The 21,498-nt window shown below is 45.9% G+C and overlaps 1 protein-coding gene across 1 annotated transcript in view; it reads right to left on the bottom strand.

The window, feature by feature from the left end:
* Positions 1–21,210, bottom strand: part of Shc3 (SHC adaptor protein 3) — a 123,432-nt gene extending 102,222 nt beyond the window's left edge. Inside the window, exon 1 of the mRNA XM_051171204.1 lies at positions 19,844–21,210. Within this exon, the coding sequence (XP_051027161.1) occupies positions 19,844–20,317 (474 nt within the window). The 5' untranslated portion in view covers positions 20,318–21,210. The remainder of the gene's footprint in view (positions 1–19,843) is intronic.
* Positions 21,211–21,498: the final 288 nt, after the last annotated feature.

Raw genomic sequence — 21,498 nt, forward strand, 5'->3', positions numbered from 1 at the left:
CTAGCATGGTGGGAAAGTCACAGAGCAGGAGCAGAAGGTGGGTGTCACATTACATCAGTAAAGAGGTGCCTGCTGGTACTCAGGTCACTTTTTCCTTTTTATTACATCTAGAGTGGTGACCAGTTCATGAGAAAGTGCCACCACCATTCACTGTGGACCTTCCCACCTTGATTAATCCCATCTAGGAACCACTTCACAGACATGCTCAGAGGTTTGTGTCCACGACCACTCTAAATCCTGTCAGGCTGGCAATTGAGATGAATCTCACACTGTCTTGTTCTAGAGGATGTTGGAGCCCAGCGATGTCACCCTAAATATCTATACTGTTTCCAATGTAGCCATGGCTGCTGAAAGTGTAGAGTCCCTAGGACCTTGCCAACATCTACTGGGGTTATAGTTTCAGCTTTCTATTACAACTTGTCTGACTCCGAGCAGAAGCAACTTAGAGGGGTGCATTAATTACTTTTCTGTTGTTATGATAAAGCACCATGGCCAAGGCAACTTATAGAAGCGTTTTTGGAAGGGCTTACAGTTCCGGAATGGTAAGAGTTCATGTAGCGGGGAGGCGTAGCAGCAAGCAAGAAGCACGGAAGCAAGAATAGGACGCTGGGAGCTCACATCTTCACACACTAGCACAAAGCAGAGAAAGCAGACTGGGATTGGGCTGACCCACATTTCCTAAACCTCCTCAAACAGCACCACCTGCTGGGACTCCGGCATTCAAATACCAGAGTCTGTGGGGGACACTCTCATACACATCATTACAGGGGTGGGGGGGGGGAGAATTTACTGGAATTACAATCCCATGTTAAAAATCTATCATTTCAAGGGGTCCAAGGCAGGAACTCAAGCAAGCAATTATGTTATATCCACAGCTACAGTGAAGAGAAAAGAATGGACCTTCTACCTGCCTGCTAGATTATTCTTACTAGCTTTCTCCTGTCCTGTGTCATTCAGGATCCCTACTTGTTCACATGGGCTGGGTCCTCCTATGTCAATTAGCACCCAAGGCAATCCCCAACAGACATTCTCATGGGCCAACAGGATCTGAGTAATTCCTCAGCTGAAACCCAGGTATTCCAGGCTGTGGCAAGTAGACATTTAGAAATAACCATCATAGGCCTGGACCAATGGACCACTGCATCATCAAAAATTCACATATGCCCCTTGGTTAATGATGTTAATGTTCTCATGCATTTGTCTGCCTTTTGGTGAAATATCTTGTATGTCTATGTTCATTTCCTGACTGGAATTTCCCTCTGTATTATTTTTTTTCTGATTATTTCCTTTGTTATTTAACAGCTTATGACTTCGATGTTGTCTTTTCACCCATGTAACAGATCCCTGCAGAACATGTCTTTAATTTTTTTTCTTTTATAGGCTGTACATTGGTACCAAGTCAAAGGGCTCTGCCTGACCCTGAATTTCAAATGTTTCTTTTCTTACGGTTTTATCATTAATATTTTTACCCAAGTCTATGGTTTATTTTGAATTAATTTCTGTGTAGACAGGAGGTTCAGGTCAAAATTTATGTTTTTAGTTATTGATTTCCAGCTGCTCCTGGGAAACTCACTGAAGATGCTCTCCTTTATCCTTCATCCTTTGAATTGCTTTAACATCTTTATCAAGAATCAACTGAGTTTCTTTCAATGTCTGATTACTCTGTTTCCTGACCCTGCCTTATCCCACAATCTAGCTTTAGGGTTTTTTTTTTTTTTTCAAATTTTTAAGTGTGTGTGTGTGCATGTGTGCACCATCCACACACATATACAAGCTCCACATTATATGTGTATCAGAGAACAATTATCATGTCCAAGGATTGAACTCAAGTCATCAGGCTTAGTGGCAAGCTCCCTTACCCACTAAGCCATCTTGCCTGTCCTCTAACTTTAAATAGATCATAACATCCAGCAAAGTTATCCCTCCCACTTTATTTTCATTTTAAGATGTCTTGGGTATTCTTGGGTCTGAGGCTTCTAGATATATTTTGTAATATAGTAACTGTGTCTACATGAGTTCTTATGGGAATTTTGATGTAAATTACATTAAAATTACTGCTCAATTTTATAAAAGAATTGAAAAACTGCATTTTAAGAAATATTTATTTTATTTTTAATTATGTGGTGAGGAAGATGTGCACATGAGTGGAGGTGCCCAGTGAAGCCAGAAGAGAGTATTAGGCTCCTTTGAACTGGAGTTACAGAGCAAGTGTGAGACACCCAAATTTAGTTCTAAGAACTGAGCTCAGGTCTTCTGGAAGAGCAGCAAGAGTTCCTAGTCACTTCTTTACTTCTCAGTCCCATACTGTGTCTCAAGCTTACATATTTTCTTGTGTCTTCTTTTATTTATTCCACCAACATTTTAAAATTCTCAGCAAAAATACATTATTCATGTTTTGGTGGGTTAAAAATCTAAATATTTTATTTCCCTGGTGGTATTACAAATGGTATGTGATAATTTCAGTTTCTACATGTCACTTTTAGTCTTCAGAAGTTATACTTGCTTTCTTGTACATATGATTTGCCCTATAACCTTGCTGAACCAACTTATTTATTCTAAGAATTTCCTACTGGATGATCATATCATTTATTTCTTACTGTTCAACCTCCGTGCCTTTCTTTTGATTGCCTTATCACAGTGGCTAAAACTCTCAGTGCTGTCTTGAGTAAAGATGCTGAGTGTAGATACCAAACCTTGCTTTCAGCTCTGAGAAGAAAACATCCAGTCTTCTATTTCAAAGTCTGATGATGTGAACTGCAAAATTCTTGGAAATCGTTATCAAACTGAAGATGATCCCCCCAATTATGTTTGCTAAAAGGTCTTATGATGAATGGGTATTAAAAATTAGTGACTACTGGAGCTGGAGAGATGGCTCAGTGGTTAAGAGCCCTGTCTCCTCCTCCAGAGGTCCTGAGTTCAATTCCCAGCAATGGCATGGTGGTTCACATCATCCTCATCTGTTATACAAAAGGCCAGGGGCAATCATTACCAGGAATTACATCACCCAGCAAACAAAGCGAACGCCCCACAGTAGTGGTAGGATAGCTTCTGGGGCAGTTTTTTAACCAAGTTAACTAGAATCCTGTTACGGTTGATCTGAGGGGTTTTACAAAGTAGTCAAGAGTGGGAAGAGCAAGTCAAGTGCTGCAGGTGTGGTGTAAACCCTATCTGTCCGCGTCCACGTTTCTAGTCAGAGACTACAGCAGCCCATCTAGGGTTGGCAGATAGTTCAGGACCTTCAGCCTAGAAATGGCGCCATCTACAGTTGGCTAGGGCTTTCCAGTTAATTTTACAAAAAGCGAAAGCACTCTGCTAATAAAACAAGACACTGATTACAGGGAGATAAAAGGGAAACCTACAGCACGCTGTCTCTCAAGGCATTAAACACGAAAATTTCAACAAAATATTGACAAGTGAAATCTACCGTATTTGAAAAAAAAATTACATACCACAACCAAGGCTTGTCAAAGATTTGTCAAAGATTTGAAAAACCAATCAATAAAATTAGCCACCTCAACAACAACAAAATCACAAGATCAGGCTAGTTAATACAGAAAAAAAAATAGCCACACTAGTGTGATGGAAACTCACAGGAGTGAAGCGGGCCCTGTGAGGCAGTTAGGAGTGAAGGAAGAAGGCAAAGGTGGGTTTACATTGAGCTTTTTATTTTAAGTGTGACTTGAACAAGGTGTGATAGTCCATGCGGTAATTCCAGAACATGGGAGGCTGTGGCAAGAGGATCTCAAGTTCCAGGACAGCCTAGCCACCTAGCAAGACTGTAATAAAAAAAAAAATAATAAATAAAATAAATTTTAAAAGGTGGGAAAAGGCTCACTGAGATTGGCTATGAGTGGATGCAATGTGCTCAATTCAAACGCACAATTAATATTCTGCTATGTAGCCATTTCCTCAGAACTGAAGCATCCCATCCCCTTGTTAAAACTCAAAAGGTCTAAAGGGAGACTTATTAAATGACTCAGAAAGCAAACAATTCAAAAGTCTAAGGAAGTCACTGAAACCTACCAGATTCACAATACCCATCCCCCTCCAAGGTTATAAAGCAATAAGGGCTGCTTAAGACAGGAGACTCTGCAACATGCTGGGCTACCACACATCACACTGAGAACTCTAGGGGTCCAGATTCCATGAGTATCACCCATACTAGGGGTGGGCTTTCCATAATGAGCTGCCTTTGAGTCTTCCATGGAAATAACTCCAATAAGCTTACTGATTCCCAAGGTGGATATTAGCGGTACCATTACTCTACTCTGGCTCTGGCTCCCTATCTGGGCAGAGCGGACATTTGTTCATATCTTCCCAGGAATAATGCAGCACAATATATACAAAATGAAACTTTTAAAATGTGACTTTGAAATTTATATATAATTCCCCCTATAGATTATAACAAGTCATGAAGAACCATCCTTGAAAAGAGCAGTAATGGCTTAGAGACATCTGAAGCAATCTTTTAGTCAATTAGGCTCAAGAACTAAAACCCAGAATTTTTCTTAAGACAGGAAAAGACTCTGGGCTAGAGTCTTAGGATCAGTACCATGTCCAGTGGTCATCAGAGAGGCTTCCTTGGGCAGCAGATTGGAATTAGCTGCAGAGAACCACAGCCAGACATTATTCAGACAAAGATAGAGACAGACAGAGTCTAAATTGAAGATCTCCATCAGGCCCCTCCCCTCAGAGATCGGGGGAACCCTGCAGAAGAGGGGAAGGAAGAAGTTTATGGGTCCCAGGGGATGGCAAACACAGCCCACCAAATCAGCTAAGCAGAGCTCACATGTGCTCACAGACACTGAAACGCGAGCATGGGGCCTGAGCGGGGCTGCACCAAGTCCTCTGTCCATATGTTATGGCTGTCAGCTTGGTGATTTTGTGGGACTCCTAACAGTGGAAGCAGCTGTATATCTGGCCCTGTGCCTGCTCTGGAGACTCGTAACCTGCCATTGGGTTGCCTTGTCCAGCCTTGATATGGGGGCTCTTGCCTTGTTTTACTGTATCTTATTTTGTCTACTTTGGCCTCTCTTGGAGGACTGCTCTTTTCTGAAGAGAAAATGGAGGAGGAGTGGATCTGGGGAAGTGGGGGGGGGGGCCGGAGGAGTGGGGAGAAGGGAAACTATGCCTGGTATGTATTAAATGAGAAGACAATCTAGTATTTTCAATTTTTAAAAAGGCATTTAAATGTAAAAAATGAAAGACAGAAAAGGTCTCTGAAAAGTATAATTTATAGCAACATTGGCCAAAACTGCAATTCCCACACATTCTTCACTCTGGGCAAGTTTTCTTTAATTTATAGACCAGGATGCAAACAGATGAGAGAATCCCAGACAGAGTGGGACTGTGGTTGCGGAAGGAGTGGAAGCTGGGTAGCTCACACTGCTTCCTGGATGACTGTCACTGATCACAGAAAAGCTCGGTCCTTGCAGGCTCCAGAGGGAAAGGTCAGCTTGGTGGAGGAAGGGGTCAAGAGCAGGGCACAATGGCCAGCACTGTGTTGCAGCTCCGTCAACTCAAGGCCACAGAAGGAACTCCAGCACAGGCATGCCACCCTCAGATCTGAACCTTCTCAGGTGATTGTCAACTCTTCTGCAGTTACAACCCATGTTACAGCCAAAGGACAGCCACCATCTAAGTCACCATCCTGCTGACTATAGTCAGTCTGAAGTAGAGTCTTTCCACACCCCTGGAATAGGCTACACCTACACATACCCCTAAAGACCTCCTCCTGGCTCTTCTGTCCCACGTACCCTCTACTCACCCGCCTACTCAAATCTGGGTAATGGATCCCACCTCCTCGCTCTTGTGCGTTGAATGCTACATGTGCTTTAACACTAGATCCTCCACGCATGGCACTGTTTTGGAAGGCTGTGGAACCTTCTGAGACGGAGCTTCTCTGGAGGCAACGCATCGCTGAAGGTGGACCTTGAGATTTTATAACCTGCCTCCTTCCTTCCGCTCCCTCCTGAGGACAGATGTGCTGTGGCCAGCCAGTCTCCTGCTCCTGCCACCATGTCTTCTCTGCCTCCCCTACCCCTTGCGAACTGTATTTCCTCAAACTGTGAGCCAAAATGAACCTTCTTCCTTTAAGCTGCTTCTTGTAAGGTGTTTGGTCATAGCAAAGAGAAGCATGATTAATAAAAGACCTTTCCTCATAGCCCAGCTCACTGCAGACCTCTTACCAATAATTGACACCTGTTACAGCACACATTTTTCTTGTTAAAACCAGGGTATTTACCTTGTTCAACTGAATTATAAGCACAGGATATATACCATTATAGTCCATTTTCAGCATGAGGTGTGTTTAGAGATCATCAATGAATCACAGATGAGTAAGCAGGTTAGCAGTTGGCACCTGCTTGCCTGGGCATGTTGTTGTTGTTGTTGTTGTTGATCTTAGAACTTAAAAGTAATAGGCAGTCTGCTACATGACTAAGTCCAAATACAAAAGCAAACAAACAAACGACAGGAAATGTTGAGCCCCAAAAAGCATGGGGAGTTTGGGGTGGACCGTGTTAGACTATTGAGTGGATTGTACCTCCCTGAAAAACTGAGCCAATGAGAAAGTCATGAGGCCATGCAAAGAAATGGGGAATATAAAAACCACAGTCTTGAACCAAATTGGGCATGCCAGCCATTTTTGCCTTTTCTTTGGGCTGATGCCCAACTTTGCAAGTTTGTAATGCAACCCGCCTCGCTTTTACCGTTCTGACTCTGCAGTGCTCTCAACATAAAGCTGGGATCATTGTTTCCCGCAATAAGCTCCTAAGAAAATCACCCTGTACCATTTTTACCACCTACCACATTCTCCACAGGAGAGGCATAATTGAGCCATCAAAAAAAAACAAAAAACAAAAAAACAAAAAAAAAACTTGTTGATCCACTCACTCCCCTCCCCTTTTCTTTTTTGTGAATCCATGTGTTTTAATTAGAGGTGAGTGCACATGGACCCATTGGAGAGTTTAGCTTTCTGTTTGGGAAACATTCTGTCTGTGTAGCATTTTAACTTAATAATGGTCTCATGAGGCTCTCATTAAAGCCTAGTCACTTACTGGAACCCTCCTGTGGCTAGCTGCAAGGAAGAAGGGGAGTGGAACTCATGGGTCTGTTAATTATGCTTGCCCTCTATGGAGCACCCTGTGAAGATAGGGGCAGGCCGTGGCATGCATGCCCACCAGCTCAAGAACACTGATGGAGGAGACCAAATAGAGCAGAGTTCAAAGGGCAGACTTTGAAGTTATCTTCATTTGGTGTGTGTGTGAGTGTGTGTGTGTGTGTGTGTGTGTGTGTGTGTGTGTGTGTGTGTGTGTTCACAGAGCCCATGGCTAGGTCAGCAGCTAGCAAAACTCAATGGCCCTCCTGTCTCCACCTCCAACAGCACTGCAGTTAGAGGTGCCTATGACCATGCTCAGCTTTTTATGTGAGTTCTGGGTTTCAAACGCAGGTCCTCACACTCACACAGCAACCCCTCTTGGCTACTGAACCATCTCCTTAGCCCTTGGAGTTACTTCTTTTTTATTTTATTTTTAAAAGATTTTAGTTATGTCTGTGTGTGTATATGCATGTAAGTGTGAATGCCCATAGAGGCCAGAATGGGGCCATATATTCCCTGGAGGTGAAATTGCAGGGTTGCAATCTGCCCAGTATGCTGGGAATGAACTCACGTCCTCTATGAGAACACTATGCTCTCTGAACCACAGCCATCTCTCCAAGCCCTGCAGTTCCCTTCATAATGCCCTGAAAACGCCACACCAGCCTCTCAACCAGCAGATTTTGGCCTCTTACATTCACACGCTACTACAGCCTCTGTTCTCCTGTCCTTGAATATGACCCACCCTTTGCCTGGGAGAGACTTGGGAAGTGATGGGTGTTACAGTTTGAATATGGATTGTCCCCTCTGAAACTCTGATTAGATGCTGGGAGGCGTGGCGGGTCACAGAACACTCAGGAATGGACCAGAACTGTATAGCAATAGTGAGAACATCCTCACTCTCGCAGGACAGATGTCACTCTGGAGGATGGTGGCGTCGCATTTCACCTCTTTTGAACATGCCTATTCATCCTGCTGCTTTCGGCCACCCCAGCTTGCGTTCTCAAGTTGCCAGATCATGAGCAAAGGTTAACTTTGATTTATGTTACCCAGTCTCAGGTATTCAAAGCAAGAGACTACGGCAACTGGCTGACCCCTTTTCCTACAATCCACAGCATCCTGCATCTCTTAACCAGCCCAGGCAGCTAGAACAAATACTCTACATACTTGAGATGGGTGCCTTAAGCAGCAAACATGTGTTTCCCATAGCTGCATAGGCCAGAAGCCTGAGGTAAAAGTGTCAGTAGAGCCAATACCTGTAAGAACACAAATACATAGCCATACCACACGCAATTCATGGCCTCATAGCATTCTGTGGCAGTTCTCTCTAGCTTACCATTTCCTTATAAATGGGAATTTAATTCACTGTGGATTTTCAGGGACCCTGGGCTAAGCCCTAGGTACAATCTCCATATGGACTGGAATGACAGCTCCATGGATAAATACTTAAGAACTGTAGAGACTCGGGCAATGAGCCACCAAAATGCTGGTGTGAGAGGCCAGCGAGAAGGTTGTTTATTTGAGCTGTGTCTGGAAAGCTTGTGGGGCATCACTCATGTTGGAATGAGATGAGGCGAAGATGCTCTGAGGGAAAGAGTCTGAATCAGCCCAGAGGGACAATAGGAAAAGAGGTTGTTCTGTGTGGGTGGAGTTCTGGGAGACGAGGCTCCGGCTCAACCGAGCCAAAGCGAGATGGCATGCTCATATAAGGAACCCTAATTGAATTCTGTAACCAAGGGAAAAATAAAGAGCTTTTGTTTTAATTAGGGCAGCGAGGAGATAGGCAGGAATTTCAGAAAGATGAATGACGTGTGCCGCATTAGCTGAAAACGATTTTTAAAATATGGGTTTTTACCTTATTAGATCCTGAGGGAAGAATGGATGGAACTCAAGAACCACTTCAGACTTTAGTTTTCAACTGAAAACTAGGGAAGTTTCCCTAACTTGTAAACGTTTATAGAATACCAAGTGGCCTCTTACATTGGAACACAGCCAGATATGCGGCGTAGGATGGGTGAAACTGTGACCTTCATCTGATGGCGGTGGACAAAATCCAGCAACAACAGTGAGAACAGGAAAGAATTGCCGGTCGCTAAAATGTGCCACGCGCATGGGCAAATGCTTCCGAGAAAGGCTGGCAGAGAACGGCAGAACCGTGCCTGCTGCAGACCTTCTCTGAGGCCAGTACAATTAGAGGAATTAGGCTGGGGTGGGGAGATGGCTCAGTGGCTAAAGTGCCTGCTACACAGCATGAGAATCTGAGTTGAGGTCCCAGCACCCAGACAAAAGGTACTGCATGCCTGTAACCTCAGCACCGGGGAAGCTGTGGTGGGAAGACGGTAGAGTTTGCTGGACAGCTAGCCTGGCTAAAACAGTGAGGTGCAGGTTAGAGAGCCTTCTGAAAAAGGAAGTGAGGGAGAGATCGGTAGAGGAAGAACTAGGAAGTCAACCTCTCTGGCCTCCACATGCACACACACACACACACACACACACACACACTTACACACACATGCATGCATGCATGCATATCGGCAGACAGAGAGAGAGAGAGAGTATCAGGCAGGGTAGTGAGGGGAAACTTGCACATTTTGCCTCAAGGATCTGGTTGCTGTGCACACTGGGAAACAATCACATTTTCCTCTAAGAAAAGAGTGTCGCCCAAAGCAATTGCTAGCCCAAGCCCAGGAGTGTTTGCAGTAATGATAAGTACATGAATCAGGACAGAAGCAAAACAGAGGAAGAACATTTGAAATGTCGTTCGTCAGAAATAACAGTCTTGTGCCTGCACAGATGCCGTGAGCCTGGGGCAGGAAACAGCTGAGGCTGTTTCAGTGCTCCTGACCTGGCACTGAAGTCCTGAACCATTCCTGGAGGGCTGCTGGTCTTCACTCCCTGCTGGGAGATGAAGGAAGCTGAGTTCTGACATCAGTAAAGGAAGGGGGCGGCGGCAGCTGAAGCATGGTAGATGAACTTGCACACTGGGCAGGTGGACTGGCAAGTAGACAAGAAGCAATGCCTCCTTCTTCTGCCCCTGCTATCTGGCTGCTGCCAAAGCTGTCATTCATATTTAGGGGTGGATCTTCCCACTTCAAATAACCTGATCAAGAAAACCTCTCACAAGACTTTCCAGCAGCTTCTCTCTTAGTTGAGCCTAGAACCAGTCAAGTTGATGACCAGGATCAGCCATTGCAACGAATGAGTGTGTGAGGGTGCACACTGCCATGCTTGTGAATGTGAGGACCTGAGCCAGACATTGGATGTCTTCCTCTATTACTCTCTTAATCTCCTTGAGACAGTGTCTCTCACTGGACTGGAAGTTCGCCGTTTGAGCTAGGCTGCTGACCTTGGGATGTTATAGATACAGGCATCCATGCCTGGCTCTTTGTGTGGGTGCTGGGATTTGAACTCAGGTCCTTATGCTTGCAGAGCAAGAACTCTTATTGATCCACCTTCCCAGCCCCTCACCCCATCACTTCTCTTGTTCACATCCACATGCAGCAGTTGGCTTCTCTTCTGTTTCACTTTTTGACGGGTTTTTGAGCAGTCTTCCCTTTCTACCCATCACATATTGTTCTGTCAATGTACAAATTAGTTTTCCAGTTCAATGGATACTTTAAGAGCTCCCATTTTGGGGGAGGCTGTGCCAGGAGTTGGGTGTAAGTTGATGAACTAGAATTTCTCCCTGTTCTTTCAGTGCCAAGTCAGGAGAAGAGAGGAAAGGCCAGGGACCTATACCGGCCCCAGAATGTGGAGATCAAAAATGGTTCTCCTGGGGATAGTGTAAAACAATCTGGAAAGTGAGTGGAACATGTGTGCATAAAAGCTAGTGCTTGCAGGGCCAGGTGAGGAGGAAGAGAGGATAGAAGAGAGAGTATGTGGTACCTCATAGAGGAGGAGACAGAATCAGAGCTTGGCCTCTGTAGCATGTCAGGACATGGCCTCATGGCTGTAGCATGCCAGTCAGGACATGGCCTCATGGCTGTAGCATGTCAGGACATGGCCTCATGGCTGTAGCATGTCAGGACATGGCCTCATGGCTGTGACATGTATAGTAACAGTGGGCTAGTGAGGTTGCAGATCTCTGGGCCTTGGACAGTATAGCAAAATCATCATCATCATCATCATCATCACCACCACTGAAGAGTTTCCAGAAGATGATTAAGGCTAGTACTATAAAACCTGATTGTGGTGCCTATTCTTGATTGTCAACTTGATAACATCTGGAATTAGCTAAAGCCCAAGCTGCTGGGCTGGCCTGTGAGGGATTTTTTCTTGATTGGACCAGTGGAGGCAGCAGGACCTAGCTTAAATCTGGGCCACAGCCTATATAAAGGACAAGGAAGAAGGAAGAGCTTTCTCTTTGTCTGCTTGTCCTCATTCCTTCACTGACACTAGATCCTACTTCAGAATTCCAGTGTGTGCTGCAGACCAGCTGAGACATCCAGTCCCATGGACTGAACAACTACTGAATTCTTAGACTTGCCTTTGGGAGACAGGCATTGATGCACTAGCCAGACCACAGTCTGTAAGCCACTTTAATAAATCTGTGTGTGTGTGTGTGTGTGTGTTCATATGTGTCTATATGTACAAATATATACATATATGCAAATGTACATACATACTCATTCCACCAGTTCTATATTCCTAAGGAACCCTGAAGCTCATGGTTCAAGAGGTCATAGGCCCTAGCGGGGAACCTACTATTGCTTTACTAAATGGTCATGTTGTCAAACTGCCTTTCAAGCAATAGATTGGTAGTACTCTTAGCCTTGGCCAGAGAAACTTTTTTTTTTACATGGTCAGCAGTTGGTGCAGACACTCAAAACTAGTTAAAGGTTTGAGAATAAATGACTGCCAAGCTCTTGGCCCTAAGTGGGACACTTGTACCACTCCATCCAAGGCCCAGGGAACATTACAGAAGAGGGAGAAGACCAGAAGATGGGTGACCACTGTGTTCATGACTTCACAGCAGCCGTGCTGCTCTGCACTAAACAGGGCCATCACATTTCAGCATGGATGGAGAAGGGCTCATGAGGCCCCAACCCTCCTGAGGAACAACTAACAGTTAATCTTGCTGGGAGAGTCCTTTTCTTCACTGGTGTAGCCACTCTTAACAGTACCATCGCTCCAATAACTAGCACCGATCCATAAGCAAATACAGTTCTCCCTGGTGTCCACATTTGGAATTCTTTTTTTTTTTTCCTCCCACCTGAGTTAATATGCCACTCTAAAGGAAAGATTAGGCTCATTACAGGAGGTGTGACTTCAGCAAAAAGAACCACAGCTCCATTCTTCCGAGAGAGCTGCCAGCACCTTCTCATACAGAGAAGTCCTTAAGCAAAGCAGTCCTTCCATTCAGAAGACATCTCAGAATCTGGGCCCCTTGCTCACCTCCACCTGATTCCACTTTCTGATAGTACATGCTTTAAATTGGGTCAAAGTCAAACAAAATACCTGTCAAAAACTATATTGAACATTCCATAAGAAGGATATCCTCTCTCTCTCTCTCTCTCTCTCTCTCTCTCTCTCTCTCTCTCTGTGTGTGTGTGTGTGTGTGTGTGTGTGTGTGTGTGTGTAGAACAAAGCTCAATCTTGGATGTCCTCTCAGACACCATCCAATTTTGTTGTTGTTGTTGTTTGTTTGTTTTAGACAAGATCTTTCACTGGCCTGGAAATCACCAAAAAAGCTAACCTACCTGGCCAGCAAGCTTCAGGGATCCACCAATGTCTGCATTCCTAGCACTGGAGAGTACAAGCACATGCCACCACGCCTGGCTTTAGTGGGTTCTGGGTCAACCTCAGGTCTTCATGTTTGCAAGAAGAGCAACTTGCCCAACTGAGCCATCTCCAAAGCCCCACAAGAGCAAATCTTAAAATGAGGAAGCTGTATCTATAAATTAGTGTTTCATGAATATTTGCAAATTCCAAGGAAAAGACCATGGGTTTCCGTTGTAGTGGTCACACACCTTGGCATAGAAGCATGCATTTGTCCTGGGTACCTGGGGTGAGCCTGTCCCACTAACACATGTGATGTTATGCATTCTGCTGCTACACTTGCTGCCACTCATGTGATGCCAGGAAGACATGCCACCTGCTCCAGGCACCATTAGCCATCTGAACCTCAACATGTTCAGGAACCAAGGACTCAGGCCTAGGAACCCTGGACTAGGGAGACAACACAGTTGGCAAAGTATTGGCAATGCAAACATAAGGACTGGAGACCAATCCCCCAGAATCCACATAAGAAGTGAGCACAGCGTATGCACCCTTAATTCTTTCACTGTGGAGGTGGCATCAGGAAAATCCCTGGGGCTTTCTGTCGGCTTGCAGAATTGGCAAGCTCCAGGTTCATTGAGAAATCCTGTCTCAAAAAGTAAGGAGGAGTGCAATTGAGGAAAACACTTGATATTAACTTCTGGCCTCCATGCATGAGTGCATGAGCACACACGCTCCTATTCATAGCTTCTTTGCATGTTCGTTTTCCCCTACTGTGGCAAAATATCTAAGAGAATCTACTTAAAAGAAAGATTTTACGCAGTAGTCTCAGAGGCGTCCATACACGGTCACCCTGCCCCATCAGTGTGAAAGTGTGGTGAGGCAACACATTTTAGTTATTTTCATTTTTAATATATTTTTAACAGGATGTTTCTACTTAGGATACTGGCAGTATAAATCTTTAATATCTGCAAAGTAAAAGGCAATTACAGTAGGGGACCTCTATACTGACTGCCAAACAATCGTGTGTTATGAGCAGATGGAGTGTCTCAGAATGACCCCAGCAGAAAGTGGGACCGGGTGACGACGGCCAAGTTCCAGGGCCTTCGAAAAGCTGAGGCAAAATAAACTTCCCACAGGGGATGGAAGCTGGGACGACGTTCAGAGAGTGAAGCGCTTGCTTGCAAGCTTCTGAGTTTGACCCAGCACACACATTAAAATAAAGACTAGACAAGGCAGCATGCGCCTGTGATCGCTGAGGCTCAGGAGACAGGCGGGCAGAGCCTGGGGCTTATGGGCACCAGTCTAACTGCATCAGTGATCTCTAGATTCAGTTAGAGAGCCTCTCTCAAAAGTAAGGTGGAGATGAGCTGAGGAAAATACCCCACGTGGATGTGCATACTCTCACACACTCTCACTTGCACATACACACTCACACAAACTTGCACTTGCACATACACACACACACACACACACACACACACACACACACTCAAACATAATTCTGAATGAATGCTTGGCTTCTTTTGTACCTCCTCAATAGGCAGAAGGGAATGAAGGCTCTGCAGTGTAGGTTCCCTCTTTGAAACAAGAACACATCTCAGAAGACACTGTAGTGTAGCTGCACATCTGAAGTCCTTGGCACTAGATGTTGATATTGTTGCTTTGGTGGGGAAAAGGTGATGAGAAATCACAGTAGAACAAAATGAATTGGTTTTTGCCGCTACAGGAAAGCAATAATTACAACTTGAAAGCAATCATTACCACAAGCACACTGGAAGTCATGTACAACAGTTCACACATGCACTAATGCCAGCCATCTTTGCATGCAGTTAACCATACTCCATGGCCATTATCTACCCTAGAGTACAGTCACACACTCCCATGGTCAGCATTCATTCTAGTGTACACACACACACTATGGGCAACAGTGTGTCCTCCCAGTCAGGGGTCTATCCCTATGCTCAGTGTCTCCCAACTGAATAGTATTCTTTTTCAAGACAAAGTTTTTCTGTGTAGCCTTGGCTGTCCTGGACTCACTTTGTAGACCAGGCTGGCCTTGAACTCACAGACATCCACCTGCCTTTGTCTCCCCAAGTGCTGGGATTACAATCATGTGCCACCACATCCAGCTGAATGATATTCTTCATCCAGCACATATCAGAGATTTTATGTGGTAAAACGTTCCTCCTCCTCTCCAGATAGTATGCATGCACACCTGACTGTTTCTTTCTTTCACCGTTATCAGGAATGATCTCATTATGAATTAGAAAATTCTACATTTTCCTCATCTGTTCTCATGAGTATGCTAGCTCCTCCTTTTCTCTCTCATCTGTACCACTCTGTTCCATCCAACTGACACTAGTGTCTACCCTGGCACAGCAGTCCAGCCCTCTTCCACCCAAGCAAGTGCACTTCTGAAGGCACAAGTGTTTGTCACAAGCCCATCTTTCCAATTAGGTTAGATATTAGAGCCAGAACCCTCCCAGTCATGATGTCAACATTTCTATCAGTCCAGCCTCCTGGATACAACTACCAAAGCCGGACAGTGTGGTCCAGAGAGATGAACTGGACACTCAAGGCCACACTGAGCTGCCCTGCCTCTCACCAGTCAGCCCCAGATTCTGACGCACTACAGCCCAAAACCATCATTGAGCACAGCTTTTAAGATGAGTCAAGGTCCCTGTCACCAGGGCTTTGCTTAAAGGGCATTTCTCATACACGCTTTCAAAACTAAGCATCTGTGGAAAGGTAAAACCGGATGGAGAGGACTGTCTTGTGCAGGGCAAAGGGTCTGATAGCCTATCATTCTGGGTGACTTGGTCCTTTAAGCATGAATACAAATGAAACATGTGAGATAATTGGGCATTTCTAGAAATGAGACATTTGCTACTTTTGAATGAGAATGAAAACTGTCCCAATCCAAAATATTATTGGTTGTTCACCTATGGGTTGCAGAGGTGGAAAGGGGCATGTGTGTGAGTATGTGATGTGTGATATGTTGCATGTGTGCAAGCAGTGTGTGTGTGTGTGTGTGTGTGTGTGTGTGTGTGTAGAGTGTGAGGTATATCTGTATGTGATATGTGTCGTGATTGTGTGTGTGTGTGTGTGTGTGTGTGTGTGTGTGTAGAGTGTGAGGTATATCTGTATGTGATATGTGTCGTGATTGTGTGTGTGTGTGTGTGTGTGTGTGTGTGTGTATAATCTTTGCAGTGAGGTGAGGTATAGATATGTGGCAAGAGTGGTCATGTAACAAATCAACACTTATGTTACATAAGAGAGGACACTTTTCCAGACCAAATTAACCATTACTATCATTAGGATTTCTAAAGCTATTGTTCAAATGGTTTAGGCAGTATTTTCATGCAACCTACACATTACACAATTAAACAACTTTAAGAGAAAAATGTCAAGTTACAAAGTTCAACTCATCTAGAACCAAAACAAAATTCAAATAATTTTCCTATCTAAGGCATCATGGACATACTTAAAAGGACTTGGCAATGACTATCTGTATGAACTTTACTCATAGTTACTAAAAAAGAACTGTAAGAAAAAAGATGTCTTTATAGATGAGTCAAATCAAAATTTAAGAATAAATTTCAGAATAAATCTAGTTTATGAAAACCATCCATAGAGATAAATAGAAGATGAATGAATAAAACAGATGACTCACAAACTTCAGATGTCACCAGACTCATAAATCAGAGAAATAAAATTATTTTAAAAGAGTTTATTAAGCAGGGTGTGGTGGCACACGCCTATAATCCCAGCACTCAGGGAGGCAGAGGCAGAGGCAGGAGGATCTCTGTGAGTTTGAGGCCAGCCTAGTCTTAAAGCAAGACCAGGACAGCCAAGGCTACACAGAGAAACCATGTCTCAAAAACCAAACAAACAAAAGAGTTTTTTAAAAGGGTTTGTTTCAGAAGAAAGTCAGTCTCCAAATACCAGGAAATAAAACCTCCACTAGTCCTGGGGGTTCAGTGGTGGAATTCTAGCTGAGCATGTGTGTGGTCCTGGGTATAGTGCCCAAACACTGGGGGGGAGAAATTTCCAGGGATAGCTTGTCATTGTCACCCCAGCCAAGGGGTGGTGCCCACAAACTGGAATCAAGCTATCAGGAGGATCTATGAACAGCACTCTGCCAGCTCCCTGGGTGGCAACCAGGGCATGCACAGCTCTGCGCAGGGAGAGATCTTATTTTGATCTTATTTTGGCTGTTAGCACCTGAGCCTGCCCTAACTGTGGTCACTCGTCAGCACATCAACCCCTCTCAACCTTTTAAGATCTCTTGTGAGAACCATGGTAAAGCCAAAAGGCTGGCCTGGTCCAGACCACAGTCTCACAGCCCACAACTGTAGTCTCAGCCTCCACCAAGCCATTCCAAAACCAGACCTCAGACGGGCTTGTCTGCAGAAGCTCTGCGGGGGGCCAAACTCGGACTAGCTTTCTTTCCTAAAGTCTCCCTGACTGGAACCAGGAAAGAGAAAAAGGGATCCACCTGAGAGATGTGCATGGCAACCACACTCACAACACAGGTGAGCAGCCTCAAGACCAAACTCCTCTATCCCCTGTCATCTCCAGCCAACTCTTATCTGAACAGAAAGCACGCTTTAGATAGACAGGTAAGGATGGTATTCGTGGCCCTTTGTGGTTAGGGTTTTCATCCTATCCAGGGTATGGTTTCTTGTTCTTTCTCTTTCATGTTACCCCAATTAAACAAGTGTCTTGAATACTTAGAGGGGGGACAAAGTAGCGTTGCCACTGAGGCCTGTCTGAAAGTAACCTAAACCTGAAACCTCCGGAGTGCATTAGCCCCATGCCCTTATTTAACAGCAGAGTCGGGTTGAGGCTGCGTCCACAGAGCGCTTACTGAGAATGCTGGAAGCCCCAGTATTTGACCCCCGGCACCAGGGGATCTCCATGGACCAGGCTAGGCTGTACACACCTGCCCTCTCCACCCAGAGGCAGAGATGGGAGGATCAGAAGATCAGGGTCATCACTGACTATATAGTAAGTTCAAAGACAGCCAAGACCCTGTCTGGGGTCGGGGGATGACCGATCTTCTCTCTAGTCGCCGCTACTGACAAACAGTGGGGCCAATGGAGAGCGGTGCAGGTCGCTATCGACTGGTGCCATTTATGCACTTGGATGCCAGTGCTGCATCCTCTCCTCGGGGACACTTGTAGCCTCTGAGTAGTCTCAATCAGGTTTCTGGCCCTAGATGTATGGCTGCTGATGCTGGGATAACTCAAGACTGTTGCCACAGAAAGAGACCAGGCCAAGCAGGCTGTCTGTCATTTGGCCCTGACAAGAGCAAACAAAGTCTTCATTAAAGTTATTTTTCCAACTAAACGCCATTTTAATTTGTCTGGATGAATACTCAAATTCCAGATTCATTGACCTACTGCTTGGGGGTTGATACAGCTGACACCAAGGAAAGTGGTTCTTTTAAAGCACAAGTTTGAGTACTGTCCCTCATTTTTGAAAGCGACCCTCTGCATTCTTACCTGATACACACCAACAAATTTGCCCAACTCGTATTTGCCTATTTTAAATGCTTAACAAAAAGATGCAATTATGAGACCAGGAGAAATAATGACTATATTCCAGCCACGGTTTAATCCCAAGGTTGTCAGGGTTGGTTTTTGTTTGCTTAGCTGGTTGGTTTTGCTCTTAGGCCCCTGGACATATAATTTAAATAAGCTATATTCATCCTTTTTTAAGATAAACTCAACCAAATGTGTATATATTTTATGCCGATCTGTGAAAATATGGTGATAGAATATGATCTGTGTTTAGTAGCTGAGAGGACAAATTAAAATGCAGACTAGAGGAGGAGAGCTCCTTTGGGAATTTGGTTCCAAACTATCAAGATACCGCATTTTACCTGAGGATGTGTCCTCTGGGATTTTTAAGTTGGATCTGCAGCCAGTGCTTATAGACCACACTGTCTTTCCTACAGGTTTGTTAATACGAATGGCTGAGAAGAGCTTCTGGTTCAACAAAAGAGCAATGCCTGGGGTAGTACCACTGAGACAAGCCCCTAGACTCTCTCCTGGCCTGCATCTGGACCATGGAATCCTGCCTGTGGCTACTGCCGCTGGTCTGGCTGGAAGAAATGAGCATCCGGCAGATGACCTGGTCTGAGTACCTTAAATACCAGGGCAGGTTTGCGAACTGCTGGGAGTCTACCATTTAGGCTGTGGGTATTTTGGGTTTTTTTTTTTGTTTGTTTGTTTGTTTTTTTTTAATTATTATCATTCTTTGTGTTGCAAGAAAAACTTCTTTCCTGCCTGTGGGTCCAAGAGCCACAAGCTGATTTCCACCGCAAATATTCCTTCCACGGCTATAAACCAAAACAGCTCAAGACCAAAGAAAATCTTTCTGGGTAGGACACTAGAGCCCATCTTAGAGGAAGCAAGGCAGCACCTGCCCTGCCCTCCAGAAGCTGAAGGAGAACTATGGCCCACCCTGCCGCTAGGGGAGGACACAGAAGTTATGGCAGTAGGGCACATGGCTCATCCTGAGAGAGGGCTGGCTGCCAGGTCTGACAAGTGTACCTCTGGTAGGCCAGACCATGATGTCAGGCATGGACGTCTAGTGGGAAAGAGAGAGAGAGAGAGAGAGAGAGAGAGAGAGAGAGAGAGACTGGCAGGACATCTGATGAAGACAGGAGACCGAAGTATGCCTCAACAACAGTGCCCTGGGGGAAGCAGGCCCCATACAAGGTGGCCAGACAGTTCAGCCTTTTCCGCCACCTACTTGCGAAAGGCAAGGCGCATTTGTAGTTCACTCCTTGCCCTGATGCATTTTAGAATTATAACATACAATGAAATAAATCAATTTTCTGAATGTTTTAAGAAAAAAAAAAAGAAGAAGATGGCTAAGGAGGGGGCATTTCCACCCTGAGGTTTCAGAGAAGGACACCTGTCCCCAGCCGCCCTAGCGTCCGCCTAACACCCCCCCCCCTCACCGCGCACGCACCGGGGCTGCAAGACCCCTGCCCAGCTGCGTGTCCAAGTTACCAACCTTGACCACATAGGTGACTCCCGGCCCCAGCACCTGGTCGTTGGCGTGCGGTGCGCCCCGCGGGGGCCTAGGTAGCGGTTCGTCGGCGGCCCGGCTCTTCCTGGTGGCGCTCATGCTGGCGGCGGGGGCGCGGGACCCGGGGGTCGCGCTGCCACCGTCCGGGGCCGCCAGGCTGGGCGCGCTGCAGCTGCCCGAGAGCCGCGCTCCAGCCCGCTCCCGGGCGGCCGACGACAGGCCCCGCAGGCCGGAGCTGGAGAGTTTCAGGTGGGACACCTTGTGGAGCAGGTGGCCCAGGCTGCCGGGCCCATCGTCCGGCGCCTTGCGCAGCGCCTCGCCCGACACCAAGTAGGGGGTCGCCGCGGGCTCCGCCGAGACCTTGCTGCCGCTGCCGCTCACCGACAGGCTGTGGAGAAGGTCATCGACCGATGTCACCGAGTCATTCCTGAAGCGGTTGTACTTGGTGCGTGGAAGCATGCCCCTCCGTGGGCTCGCCGCATCCGCCTGGGCGCTGCTGGTGCCGGCCCCGGCGCGGACTGCCGCGCATAGCACACGAACCGCCGGCCCCGGAGCGGGACGAGGAACTGGAGTCCCAGGTCAGCCTTTCCAGAGAGGGACAGCCGAGGCCGACGACCGAGCCCTTACACCGTTACAAAGCAGCAGAGCGGCCGCCACGCAACGCGGGCCCGGGAGACAGCGGGTTGGGGTGGAACGCTTGCCTTGCAAAAGTCATACTTGCCGCTGATGGAGCGCCCAGCTGCACGGGGCTGCTCCCAGCAAAAGCGTGACTCACTTTGACGAGACCCTTCTCAACAAAGGCTCGGTGAGCTCCGCAAATCACTTCCTGTAGCAAAAAGAGAGAGAGAAGAAAACGACATCCACCCGCTGACAGCAACTACAGCCAATCAGTTCTCAATTTTCCTTTTTCTACCTTCGCAGATAATTCCTTCCAATCTTTGCTTTTTCACCTACCCCCTCTCCATCCTGCATCTGTGCCAAAGGTAAATCCACTTCCTTCAAATGATCTCTTGAACTTTCCAAAACCCATTATTTCATGTTAAGGTTTGTTCTTCCCTTGGCCAGCTCCTGTGGATGAGCCCCAGAAGTGTCTGACAGAGATGCGTTAAAATGTGACGAAGGCTTTTTCAGAAGTCTTCAGGCGAATCCTGATGAATCCTGCTTTGGAAAATAGCAAGAATTTTTAAGTAGGAAGAAAAAGAGGGGACTCTTCCTCAGCAGATAAAAAAAAATTTTTTTTTTAAGAAGAAGAAAAACAACTGTCAGTTTCCTGTGGTTTGCATTTCTTGTTCAGATCAACAGAGCAGCCATGACGTGTGTCTATGGCGGTGCAATTCCTCGAATAATACACGAAAAAAAAAAAAAAACCAACCAAATCTGCACATGGATTTCTTCTCAGTCCAGCTCAAAGGGTCTTCCCTGACAATTTACAAGAACCAGCAGCCTTTCTCAGCCAGGGGTGTGTTGAAAAATCTATTGCCAAAAAAGAATAGTGCTTCTCTGATGAGCGGCAACAGGCTCCAGAAATCCATGCCAAGAGAGGGGGGGGGGGCTGCGTTTCGAGCTTTATTCCAAATGAATGTGTTTAAGCCCTGGAAGCATGCCTTAGTAGCACTACCAATCCATTTCAATGTCCCTTT

This window comes from Acomys russatus, chromosome 3, assembly GCF_903995435.1.
Source record: "Acomys russatus chromosome 3, mAcoRus1.1, whole genome shotgun sequence".
Lineage (NCBI taxonomy): Eukaryota > Metazoa > Chordata > Mammalia > Rodentia > Muridae > Acomys > Acomys russatus.